This window comes from Octopus bimaculoides, chromosome 15, assembly GCF_001194135.2.
Source record: "Octopus bimaculoides isolate UCB-OBI-ISO-001 chromosome 15, ASM119413v2, whole genome shotgun sequence".
Lineage (NCBI taxonomy): Eukaryota > Metazoa > Mollusca > Cephalopoda > Octopoda > Octopodidae > Octopus > Octopus bimaculoides.
This window is the reverse complement of record NC_068995.1, coordinates 50,216,661-50,229,965: the sequence shown is the minus strand read 5'-3', so window position 1 is coordinate 50,229,965 and position 13,305 is coordinate 50,216,661. Positions and strand designations below refer to the sequence as shown.

The window sequence follows — 13,305 nt, the reverse complement described above, 5'->3', positions numbered from 1 at the left end:
ATATATATATATACTGGAATGCTTCCACACTCTCAGGATCGTAAACACATGCACACCACATACGTACACATGCATGTCCTTACATATTTGATAACAGTGACAGGGATTTATAACCATGTGTCCAGTGCTGTTGTATTGCCGGTGATATTTCTATTTCTCTCATATTTTCTATTAAGCATTGATCATTGTTGTTCCATTAGAAATATAACTTTATGTATCAGTTGTATTATTGTGTCAAGATACTTTAACATCTGTATTGAGTGTGTGGCACAGTTATTCAAGTCAGTTGGTGATACAACATCACCAAAGCTCATTTAGATCAACAATTATATCTATATTTGTTGCCAGTACATGTCAAAGTAATTCATTTAATTTTAATCTTTAGTAAATATTTTCTTTTGTTAAAACATAATTGTTTCTTGTTAATTATTTTACTTCCAACTTTAAATATGTTAACAATCACTGAAATGTTAGTTTTGGCTCCTGTGCAGGTGGCACGTAAAATACACCATTTTGAGCGTGGCCGTTGCCAGTACCTCCTGACTGGCCTTCGTACCGGTGGCACGTAAAAGCACCCATTACACTCTCTGAGTGGTTGGCGTTAGGAAGGGCATCCAGCTGTAGAAATTCTGCCAAATCAGATTGGAGCCTGGTGTAGCCATCTGGTTCACCAGTCCTCAGTCAAATCGTCCAACCCATGCTAGCATGGAAAGCGGACGTTAAACAATGATGATAATAGTGTTGTGGAAATTTTACTGTCTATGCTGTAGACACAAAAACCAATCATATTATAACTTCTGGAAGATATACAGTGCAATTTTGTGAGCAGATATGAAAATTTGAATTGTAATTTTCCTATATTTTCTTACTTTTACAGATTTTACATTTGTAATCAACCTCATATACTCATCAGTGACCCAGAAATGGTTAAAGAAATTTGCGTCAAACAGTTTGCTATATTTTCAAATAGATACGTAAGTTTACTTTTTAAAATTTAAGATGTTTTAGATCCAGGCATGCATCTAAGCTTTCTTTTCTTGCCTCATTAATAGATTTTCAATAAGATGTGAACCTACAGCTGAATGGCACAAGAGAGAGGTTCTCTCGTTGAATTGGCTTTAAGAAAACTGCACAAATCTATTGTAATAATGAGCTTGTTTGTAAGTTTGTCGAAAATCACGCAATGAGGGAGTAGCAGAGTTGAGTAAGAGTAAAAAATGAGATGAAACAAAATGGTAATAATAATGAGAGAGGGATTGGTATCAAACAGCACTGCTCTCTCTCTCTCTCTCTCTCTCTCTCTCTCTCTCTCTCTCTCTCTCTCTCTCTCTCTCTCTCTCTCTCTCTCTCTCTCTCTCTCTCTCAACAAAATCCTTTTCACTTTATTGATGAATGCTTCCTCTCTCTCTCTCTCTCTCTCTCTTTATCTATTTATCTATCTATCTACAGACACACACACACACTCTCTCTTTTTCACTCACTCTATCTCTATTACTCTCTCTCTCTCTCTCTCTCAACAACATTTTCATTTTCATTCGACGAATGCTGATTTTTCTTTTTCTGGTAAACATTGATAACAGTATATAAGATAAGTAAATAAGATTTTTGCACCTCAAAATCAATGACCCTAGGGTAATTGGTTAATTTCTAGGTCCTCATCAACAACCAGGATAGTTGATTTTCAATTACTTGGATATTAAGCTAATATGATCATAGCTTTTACCAATGCAAAAAGATTTTATCCACTGATAAACAATGTTGTTTATCAGTGGATTATCCTAATCCAAAATTTGATTTGCAGATTCAGAAATTTTTTTGACTTTTCTCATTTACCCCACAAAATGTGATATATTTCTCCTCTTTTCTCTCTATTTTCATTTCAAAGAAAGATGGAATAATTGCTTTGTAATATCTTCTTCATGGTGTTTTCACATTTTATTGCTGCAAAGATTTCTTAGAAAAATTTGATCAGATGTCACATGTTCTTTATAGGATGTATTTCCACCAGACAAAATTGGGGATAAATTCATAAGCTTTCTCACAGACAATCATTGGAAGTTTGCCCGTACTCTACTGCTCCCAGCCTTCAGTACCAGTCACTTCAAACAGGTAAGATCAATTCCATTTCCTTTTATATAGTCTTAATTTAAAATATGTTGTTAATACATTTAAATATTATTTATCCTTTCCTTCAATCATTAGTTGATAAGCAAGAGGCTTTATAAATTTGGTTAAAGGTAATAAACTGTAATCATCTAACAAATCATAATGTTAATAGTTGTGCCAGGGCAAGACTCCTCTTTACAACAAACTCAGATATTGTTGCTACCAAGCTTATTTTCCATATACTATCTGGAGAAAGTCTTCAATGCTGACACATTGACTTAATAAAAGTCTATAAGATACACCTTTTCATCATTAGATTTCACCACACTTAATTATGTCAATTACATAACTTTATAATTGTGTTGGGGAGAATGAATTTGATTCTACTAATTAATATACCTTTTTTCTAATGGCCTAGGTAGGAGGAATGATCTTTACAAATGTCTGCTGGCTTTCAATGACCTGAGGTATTCATGTATTTCAGTAATTCAATGACTGATGGGAAAGGAAGTGGGGGGGGGGGGAATTTCAACCATGTTTTGTGGTCTGCTACCACAACAGCTCCTTTATAGGAGCCAGTTGGCTCAAGACATCATCAGGAGGAACCACATCCGGTTTCACCTTTCGGAGGCGTCTTCAGCTCTGGTGTTGAGTGCATGTCTTCTTTGTTCTGTTCCCTGGCCTCTTCGATGCAGTGTCAACGAGTGTCAACAGCCGACTGACTGTCTTGTCAAATTTCCCTTTAAATACCTGCTGCTAGGCTCCAGCAGGCAGCCCCAGCAAGTTGTCACGTGACACTGTCTAGACTTTAACTGACCAAGTTGTCACAGTAGGAAATGAATTCCAGATTATTGGTTGACTGGGAAGGCTATTGGACTGTATGGTTAGTGCAGCTTTTAAAGATAAGATACAGCAGATGTGACAAGAGGAGGTGTTTCATGTGGCATTAAGTAGAAATAGTATACAACAACTAGTTTCTGTCAGAAGACCAATGTAGACCGTAGTTGTAGGGAGAATTGTTAAAATGAAGAGATAACATGATTTATATTTTCAAGAATTGTTAGAAAATCAACTCTCTTAAATGTCTACAGCAGTAAAACTAAAAGCATGAGAAAAGAATAAGAACTATTTTGGGAATTTCAATTTCTTTCAGACAATGGGAATTATGAATAGTGTTGTGAAAAACCTGGAAGAAAACTTTTCACTTTTTGCTGACAGTAACAAAGCTGTTGAAATAAAACAGTGAGTGACACTGTTTAAACTGATTTACTTTTGTGTTGTTCTTGTTGTTATGTGTAAGTATGTAAGAGTGTTTATGTATTGATGTCAAATAAAGTCTTTATTTTTAACCAAGTTATACAACCATGTTTGTATAAACTATCATAGCATCATCATCATCATCATCATCATCATTCTTTAATGTCCGTTTTCCATGTTGGCATGGGTTGGACAGCTTGACTAAAGCTTGCAAGCCAGAGAACTGCACCAGGTTCCAGTTTGATTTTGCTTGGTTTCTACAGCTGGATACTCTTCCTAATGCCAACCACTTTACAATGTGTGTTGGGTGCTTTTAACATGGCACCAACACAAGTGCTTTTATATGGCACTGGCACAGGACTTTTGTAGGCCAATCCCCTTCACCAGTGGATGCGACCATAACACTTCTGCTGTGGACAATAGGTCTTCTTGAATACAGCAAGGTACCAGGTATCCTGGTCCTTTGTCATCCCGTCTGAAAGTTTCGGCATTCAGTAAGGATTGTACTGTCTATGCCAAAGAGCACCAATGTAGGTATTTGACCCATTCAAGTGAAAAATTACAAGTAATTTGTTAATTCTATAATAAGCAGAAAAAAAAAAAAAAGAAATCATGTCTTTCTCACTATGCATGATATATTTCTATTTGGAGAGAAAAACTGGAATTGCTACATTTCCAATAATTATAAGCAATGTAAGATATGTGAAATAATTTAACCCGTGAATTGAATCTATACCATCATGTCACATACTAGTAGCATCTCTTTTGTTTTAAAATGTACTCAATGCACAACAATAGTTCACAATTAAAAAGTATTTAAAAGAGCAGAGCAAAGTGAGTTTTAGTATTATTTTAGTTTCTTATACCTCTATTTTTATTTCAGAATATTTTCTCATTACACGATTGATATGATTTCATCTACAGCATTCGGCATCGAAGTTAATTCAATGAAGAATCCAAATCATGCATTAATAAAATGCTTTGACAAATTCTTTTATGTCAATTTTCGTAACCCGATCACTTCTGCTCAAAGTAAATATTTATTTATTCTCTTAAGATATGTTATTGAATGAATATGACCTTGTTGTTATTAATTGTGCGCATTGCAGTGACACACATCATGTGTGTGCTTGAATCCATGTATGTTTAAATGAGTTTGTATGTGTGTGTAAATTTTAACCTCTATACCATCATGAAAGGCTGTAACTATGGTAAAGGTACAGAAAAGAAGGAAAAGCCACACTCAGCAAATATCACAATAACCTTTTATCTTGGTTACAAAATAAGCTGAAATTAAGCTCCTTTTTTTCGCTTTATATATAAATAAATCATTGCAATTCACTCTTCAGATACATGAATTATACAACACTAAATTGAAGCCTTTTGTTTTCTCTCCAGAAAATTCCACTTTCTCTTGAACAAATCTATAGATAGCAAGGCACCTAGCCTATCTTTCATTGCATTTACAATATTTACCTCTACAGAATTAACACAAAAATGCCAAAAACAGTTGACTGCGAGATGGAGAGCATTTTTCTTTCATCTGAATTAGAATATAAGCTTGTTGAGAAAATTTGGTTCTGTTTTAATTGTTGATTTCACTAAAACCAAACATACTCTCAATAGATTCTCAATATCTTGAGTTTCAAAGTTCCTAGTTTTGATCAGTGAGTTTATTTATTAACATGTATATCATTCATTTCAAAAAAACTAAGGTTTATTGGTTTATTACATGGAATACAAATTCTTATCGTCAATATAAACACAGTACTAATTAGACGGAGTATTTGTTGTTTCAGCATTATTTCCAGTAATTCCAAAAATTCTGGGTTTACTCGGAATCAAAAGTAACTTTTCCAGCTCATTGCAGACTATGGCTAAGTTTTCCAAAGATATTATAGCAGAACGGAGAAAAAATAAAACGGTAATATTTGAAATTTATTTAATGTTATTGAGCATTCCATAGTTTGTTTTCAATCAAAGTTTTTTTAAATGTCTTTTATAACAAGCAAGAAAATCATTTTTTTCCAGTAAGAAAATGAGATTAGACAGTGACAATTAGAATTATATACTATCTACTGAAAAATATGAAATATATGTTCTGCATTTCCTTATTACAGTTTCTATTTAACCATATTTACAAGAAATTAAAAAGGAGTTTTCTATATTACTGCTCTGTTCATCATGCGTTTATAGAATACCAAATCGCATTTTGCCATATCACGATATACATCTCATTCATATTAATGTTCCACTTGTCCAAAGAAATCTACCAGTAAAATCCAGTGATTGCATATTTCTAAAATTAGTGCTTAGAATGCCTAATATTTATATTAAAACCTCAGTAATTTTATTCAGCTATTTAATATTTCTAGATTTTCTTGTCGGTTTTAGGTAAGACACGATTTTCTCCAACTTTTGTTGGATGCAAAACTTGAAGATGTTGATAAAATTGACGATGATATGAAGCATGAACTGGAAACACTCACATTTGAGAACATGCGTGACTGGAGGTCGAAAAGAGGCAAGTAAATTTTGATTATAACAAAGAATAAGTAATTTGGTTATTTGAAATATAGGTTTGATATACAAAATGTATATAAAATGTATATAAAATGTATATAAAATGTATATAAAATGTATATAAAATGATGTATATATACAAAATGTATATAAACACTTTAGATACAATATTCTGCAGAAATTCACTGAGAAAAGACCAAAGTCTTAGTAAGTAGGAAAACAGGTAAATCACAAATCCCTTCGAGGGGACAGCCCTGTTCGATAAGTAAGAAGTGTGTTAGTAGAAACTACATAGTGCAAGCTTTGAACACATAGAGGGCGTAGTGGTATGATGGGAAGGTTAACAAAGAAAATAGACTTTGTGTGTAGCAAATGTGTGGGTACAATAAACACTAAGAATGTGCAGAGAATAGACTAATATATATATATATGAGTGAATGATACACACACACACACATATATACGTATATTTGTGTGTGTATAATGATATATATATATATATATATATATCTGTGTGTGCATGATTGTTTTTATATGTATGCACATAAGTACCACTCATTCAAACTAATCTGTTAACTACGAAGAACTCTATCATTAAACCATGAAGGTACAATAGTAATTTAAAACTACCACCAAAAACAAAAGCACCTGATGCATGCTTGATGGCAATGCATACACCAGTGAAGATCTTTACCAATGCACGAGGGTGCATAGTGCTTTTCTATGCTATGGTTTTACTGCTTCAGTAAGACCCAGAAAAACAGTTGTCTGAAATGATGTCTTAATCACAAGAACCATGAAAACCTGTAAGGTCTTCAGTGTCTGAAGCAGTATAAAATTTGACTGTTTACATTAGTTGAACTGGTGTATTCATCTTGATTGTTGCTTTCACTACATTTCAGCTGTTGTATGCTCCTGCCTTCTTCAGACATCTTGTGTTGAACTTAGTTGTTGTATTGCAATTTCAGACCTAACCGTTTATTTGATCCACAGCAGATACACTGCTCTCATTCTGCTCTCTGCGTTTCATGAGAGAGAGCAGAATGAGAACAGTGAAACATTCGTGCCAACTAGTGGAGAGCTCGTGCAGATCACATGATGCAGTCACCAGACACAATTATAGCTGCAAATGCAAACGCAGAATGTCAGATAAAGGTGAAACAAGGCCGTGAGAAAGAGAAAGATGTAGATATTACAAAAATTGGATTCATGCAATCTTATCAGATAAGGGTGAGTGTGTACAAAAACAATTAAGTTATCTAACGAAGGCTGATAGTATTGGTATAGTAATGGTATCTGTCCTCTAGCCAGCACAACACAATAGTCGTTTGTCCAATCAGATCAGAAAACAAATCAACAGAGAGATCATCCAAACACTATGATTGGAAAACATAGCTGTTCATAAATTGAGTTGCAAGCCAGTGTGAAGAAACAAATCTAACAAAGAAGTAGTTAATTACTCATCGTGTTACTACTGTCTTTTTTAAAGATATTTTGGTGTCTAGTACATATGACTGCATTGTTGTAATCAAAACGTGTGTGTGTTGCTCAACTGTTCTGTTTGTAATTATTCCTATTGGCTTTGTAAACACCCCAAAATTATATCTGCTCACTTCCATTACTGTATATTTATTGCCAGCTGCAAGTTCTATATGTCTCTATCAAAAAGACTGAATCCTTAGTTCAGGATATTTCAATCTTACTATATAACAACATAAGCACAATTTACCATCTTTTATTAATGCAGGTTTAACAGATGAAGAAATTGTTTCTCAGGTGGTGTTGTTCTTATTTGCTGCACACTTAACAACTTCAACTGCATTGGGTTTTTTTTCCTATATCCTTGCCACTCAACCAGAAATACAGCAGAAGGTATATGATGAAGTGATGGATGTAATTGGTGACGTAAGTTTCCTTAAGATTTTGGCACAAGACCTGTAATTTGGTGGGAGGGGCTAAGTTGATTACATCAACACAAGTATTCAGCTGGTACTTATTTTATCAACCCTGAAAGAATGAACGGCAAAAAACACCTGAAGATGTATAAACTGCTGCCAAGCATTTCACCTGGTGTGCTGGCAAGTCAGTAACCTAATAATAGCTGAATAATTCATAAACTAAAGATGTTGTAGTGATGTGTGCTGCTGTACTATGTGATAAACAGTTTTGAATTCAAGTAATATGTATTGTATTGAAGAATCGCACTTGTGTCCAAACATAATGCAAGAGATCTGCAATTTGGTAGCTCATCACTCTAAAGATTTGGTTGTCTGTGACTTACAAATTCCAGTCATAGTGAATACAAATGATTAGAGAAATTTAGCATTAATTATTTTAGAAGTCTATCTAAGCCAGTCAGACATTTCTAACTATAGAAGCTATTCAGTTAGCTGCATATGTCTGAGGTGATTGTGAGATATTGCTTTGTGTATATATATTTTGACTAATATTATTGGGATATTAATAAAAATAGAATAATTATTTTTACTACAAAATTAAGATATGAACAAATTATGATTACTCACAAAAGTGTGGAAATGACAGTAACTATTGTGAATTTAATATCAACATAGTCCTAAACTGTATTTTGTTAAATGCTTATATTTCACTTATTTTATTTATGATTCAATAGCAGATCAGTGTAATGAATTGAATTTGATATTTATTTGTTTGCAGAAAGTACCTACGTTTGAAGATTTGAACAAACTAAGTTACCTCGATATGTGTATATCTGAAATACTTAGACTGTATCCTCCATCATTCAGGTAGTGTTACAAGGTTTACATCTATATGAAATAATTAAATAATGTTTGTTGTAAAGAAGTGAACTAAAATGATGCATTATGAATTTTATTTATTTGTATCAGGAATATCCCACGTTAAATTGTATCAACTGTATGGTTTGTTAATAGAATATATTCTACTTAATACGAATGAAAACTATAGAGAAGGGATATAAGACTACTTGTTGTTTATGGCCTTTTTTAAGAGAAGCGAGCAAGTAATTGAAAAGTGAATGAACAATTTGGCAGTGAAAATTATAAAGGAAAGTTACGATAACCAATGGCACATCTCCAATTCCATAACTCCCTATTTGTATCAATATTCTTCCCTTATTGTTTTGAAAAATGTGTTCCGCAAGAAATATATAATAGTACCAAAAATGTGCTTCATAAGAAACATATAATAGTACCATAAGACATGCATAATAGTACCAATGGCATATCTCCCATTCTATAGCTCCCTATTCATATCAATATTCTACACTTGTTTTTAAAAATATGTTCCATAAGAGATATATATTAGTACCAAATTTTATAACTTTTCATTACAACAAATTATGACATCATATGTTAGACTGGAGGAATTTGAACTAAGAATGTAGCATTTTGCCCAACACAAAACATTTTCCCTGTTTTGCTAATGATTGTGTCTGCTAGACACTTTAATATATATCTGTATATTTTATAGAATTATTCTTAGGTATTCTTAATTAATATTACAATTTATTAAGAATTTTCACTTTTGTTTATTTATAAAGGCTTCAGAGGTATGCCAAGGAAACTGTTAAGATAAAGGACTGGATAATTCCGAAGAACATTCCTGTAGACATATCTATTTATAGCCTTCAGCACGACCCTGAATATTGGCCGGAACCAGATAAGTTTATTCCAGAAAGGTAGGTAAATTATTAAAATTTTGATATAAGAAAACAAAGAAATCCAATATTGATATATTTAAAAATAAATATATTTAAAATATATATATATATTTAAAAAATCTATATAGAAGCATTCTACATGCATGCATGCCCCCACACACATGTGTGCATGTGCATGCATGTAAACGCACATATTTACCAAGTATCTAATAACCATATCGTTAAGCTATTGTACTCTGCAACCCCAACCCTGCAGATACTATGACTGGGAATAGTAACTTTACACTATAAAAATACAAATGTTGTACATCCACTGATATCTGATGGTCAACTTCTTAATTTTACTGATCCTGACATCCAGCATCATACCTTCCCAATTCTTCTATCCGTGCAGACTGACCATCAATCTAACCCAATATATATGTATATATATTTATTATTAAACATTTAAAACATTTTGTTGTCTCATTTTATTTAACATATACATGCTCACACTAGACCCGCATTAGACTCTTCATTGATATTATTATCGAACTGAGAGTCTAACTATGGCCCTCCTGTAGCACATACATAGCCTTATCTGCCATCTTGGGTCTTCTGGATACCAATACCTCACACACACACGCATCTCATCTCTGCTAACTCTTTTCCTAATTAATTGAGCTACGTCCCTTTCGTCAACTTTCATCACCTGGGCCAGAAATTTGATGCCTCTGTAATTATTTCTGTCTAGGGCATCACCCTTGTCTTTGTAGCAGTTGACTATAATATTGCTACACTGATCATTGGGCATGACTCCCACTTGGACAACCTGATTAACTATATTGATGACCAGGTCATATCTCACTCTGTCAGATATTTTAAGCATCTCAGCAGTGATTCCTGATGGGATGAAGGCTTTTCCTGTCTCTATATCCTTAATTGCTTTATCTACTAAGCTACTGTCAACCAGATAGCTGGTTCCTCTGTTAGGTTCACATTAAGCAGGCTGTCTTTCTCCCATGCATTTTCTACACTTAGCAACCTTTCATAGTAGCACTTCCAAGCCTCCTTCTTTGCAGCCTCACTAACTACAAGTGAGCCATCATCTATGCAAACACATTGCTCTCCTACCACATCACGGTTTTCTCTGAGACTGCTTTGCAATCCCTAATACTTCAAGCCTCTGGTCTTCACATCGCTAGACATAAACAAACTTCCTCCTTTCTGCTTCTCCCTTGATCAAGCATACCTGTCTTCTATCTTCCCTCATAGCTACCTGGTGTAGTTCTTTGCTACAATACAAAACACATATAGATGAATAACGATATATTATGCACCTTACAAGGTAAATTCTTGTTCTAAAATTGTATGTATTTTATATTACTTTTTAGTGTATCATAAAACTGTCATGATTTACGAATCGTTTGGTATTTTCTAATAATGGTACTCTAATCTTCAGATTTGCACCTGAAGCAAAAGACAAATTGAATCCTTATACCTTCTTACCATTCGGCTTTGGACCAAGAATGTGTATAGGCCAAAAAATGGCAAGAATAGAATTTAAGCTAGCTATCTCTACCATAATCAGAAAATATAAATTTGTGAAATCTCCGGAAACCGAGGTAAGATAATATGAATATGAAATCTTAATATATAAAACAGAGTTTGTGCGTGTGTGTATGTGTGTGTGCGCACATATGTTCCTTATGGATTTGAAAACCTGGTTGTCGATTTTGACGTGTGAGGTATCAAAATGTTTCCATAATCTTTCAGCAACCGAATAAAGTATGTTTTCTGCAACTCTGCTTCCCTTATCTTTACGTCTTACATAGAACATAATGAGAAAATGTTTAGAATACATGGAGTTTTATGAGGGAATGAAACTTTGAAGATATACCGTCAACTTTATTAGTATTATTTAGTAGATAATCTAATGTGAAGTATATTTGTGTTTTGTTTAGCCCAGATTTGCCTCTGATGTAGTAGAGTCATTGCATAGTTTTGCTTTTTTTCTTCTTCTTGAAATACTGTAAATCTGTGTCTTTCTTTTGACGAAAGGCTGTGTTTTAAGAGAGGTTTGGCTGCTATCTGTAGTAGCTCAGGTTACTACAGATACACCTGTGTGTATATATGTGTGTATGTGTGTGTGATGTTGTAGTGAAAAAAATACTTTTTCTCAGAATATTTTGCACACTAATTTTGTAAGAAATCTGGACGTCTTTCTTACTACAAACCATTCAACTTCAAATTACATTTGTTAATTGTTGGAAGTCTACATCTGCATTTTAAGTTTATTTATTTTAAACTTCAGCTGAGATAAATATGTAGAAGAATATTATTGTTTTTAATAATCTCCTATTTAATAGAATCTCTTTCATGAAACATTTATTACTGTTACCTTAATGCAAAATCACAAACGAAATAAAATGTAACACATTATTCCACTGGGAATTCTGGACACCTCAGATAATCTTAGGAAAGACGTGATCTTCGTTCCTTTCAGCAGAATCATAACATTTTTTTCCAATGCAATTAATGAGGTAAGTCTAGACGATACAACTGGGAATTGAAACTGGATTGCATGTTGGCTGGCTGAATGCATAGTTTATTACTGTACCCTCAGCCCCACTAGTATAGTTAGAAATGAATTTGGAACTCACCTGGGGATATAGGAAATCGACATTTGAAGTGTTAATGCATCTTCTGAAGTAAAGTGAATTTTAAGTGTTGTGTGATGACTTTGACTATTTGAAATCTAAATTTTCATTGGACAAGGTAAGAATTCTTCACTTATAAATGAGTTTTTGTAACTGTTATAAAAATTAGAAGATTTTACCTTTTGACTGAATCTGAAATTTTTTAAAAGGTATCATTAATTAGTCGCATGATATTGATTGTTACACTTCATCATTCATCAGCAATTGAAATATCTCAATGCTTACTGACTTTATTTCCTGGTAATTCTCTTTCTAGGTTCCTCTTAAGATAGGAGGGCAAATATTTCTTTTTGCAGAGAATGGAATATGGTTGAAGGCTGAAAAACGATAATCTGAAATTTGCCAAGGAAATGTGCTCTAATGTTCTTCACATTTTTACCAATAAAATTACTTTCTGTAGACAACACCAGAATAATTCTGTAACAATATGAATTCTTTTTCTTATACCATTAGCATCATCATCATTTAAAGTCTGCCTTCCATGCTAGCATGAGTGGGATGGTTTCACAAGAGCTGGCCAGGCCAAAGCCTGCACCAGATTTCTGTGGCAGTTTTGGCAGGATTTTTACAGCTGGATGCCCTTCCTAACCCCAACCACTCAGCAGAGTATATATTAGCAACTTTAGTCTCCAGGCCAGAACAATGTCAAGAAGCAGACCAATATGGAAAAGGATTTGAAAGCTTAAGGACCTTTCATATGGTCAGAGATTTAGGGACATCCTAATTGAGAAATTTGATGAGAGAGAGGAGCAGCTACAAACTTGTGACATAGTGGGCAACTGGGAATTCCTGTGGGATAGCTTGCTGAGTGCCACAGACCAAATCTGTGGCTGGTGCAAAGTCCCTTCCAGACCTAGGATAATGTGGTGGTGGAACAATACCGTAGACAGGGCTGTTAGAGCGAGGAAACAGGCCTGGAAGGCCCAAAAGAGTTGGGGTAGCATGGAACTGTATCAGATAGCCAGAAGGGAAGCTAGGAGACAGGTATAAGCACACATTACGCTCTCAAAGTGGTTGGTGTTAGGAAGGACATCCAGCTGTAGAAAACCATGCCAAATC

At 33.9% G+C, this 13,305-nt stretch overlaps 1 protein-coding gene across 1 annotated transcript in view; it reads left to right on the top strand.

Moving 5' to 3' along the window:
- The window catches only part of LOC106870822 (cytochrome P450 3A8), a 20,453-nt gene extending 7,792 nt beyond the window's left edge, over positions 1 to 12,661 (top strand). Inside the window, exons 5-15 of the mRNA XM_014917046.1 lie at positions 878 to 974; positions 1,993 to 2,109; positions 3,260 to 3,348; positions 4,247 to 4,395; positions 5,163 to 5,287; positions 5,758 to 5,887; positions 7,634 to 7,791; positions 8,563 to 8,651; positions 9,428 to 9,565; positions 10,989 to 11,151; positions 12,503 to 12,661. Of these exons, the coding sequence (XP_014772532.1) occupies positions 878 to 974; positions 1,993 to 2,109; positions 3,260 to 3,348; positions 4,247 to 4,395; positions 5,163 to 5,287; positions 5,758 to 5,887; positions 7,634 to 7,791; positions 8,563 to 8,651; positions 9,428 to 9,565; positions 10,989 to 11,151; positions 12,503 to 12,577 (1,330 nt within the window). The 3' untranslated portion in view covers positions 12,578 to 12,661. The remainder of the gene's footprint in view (positions 1 to 877; positions 975 to 1,992; positions 2,110 to 3,259; positions 3,349 to 4,246; positions 4,396 to 5,162; positions 5,288 to 5,757; positions 5,888 to 7,633; positions 7,792 to 8,562; positions 8,652 to 9,427; positions 9,566 to 10,988; positions 11,152 to 12,502) is intronic.
- Positions 12,662 to 13,305: the final 644 nt, after the last annotated feature.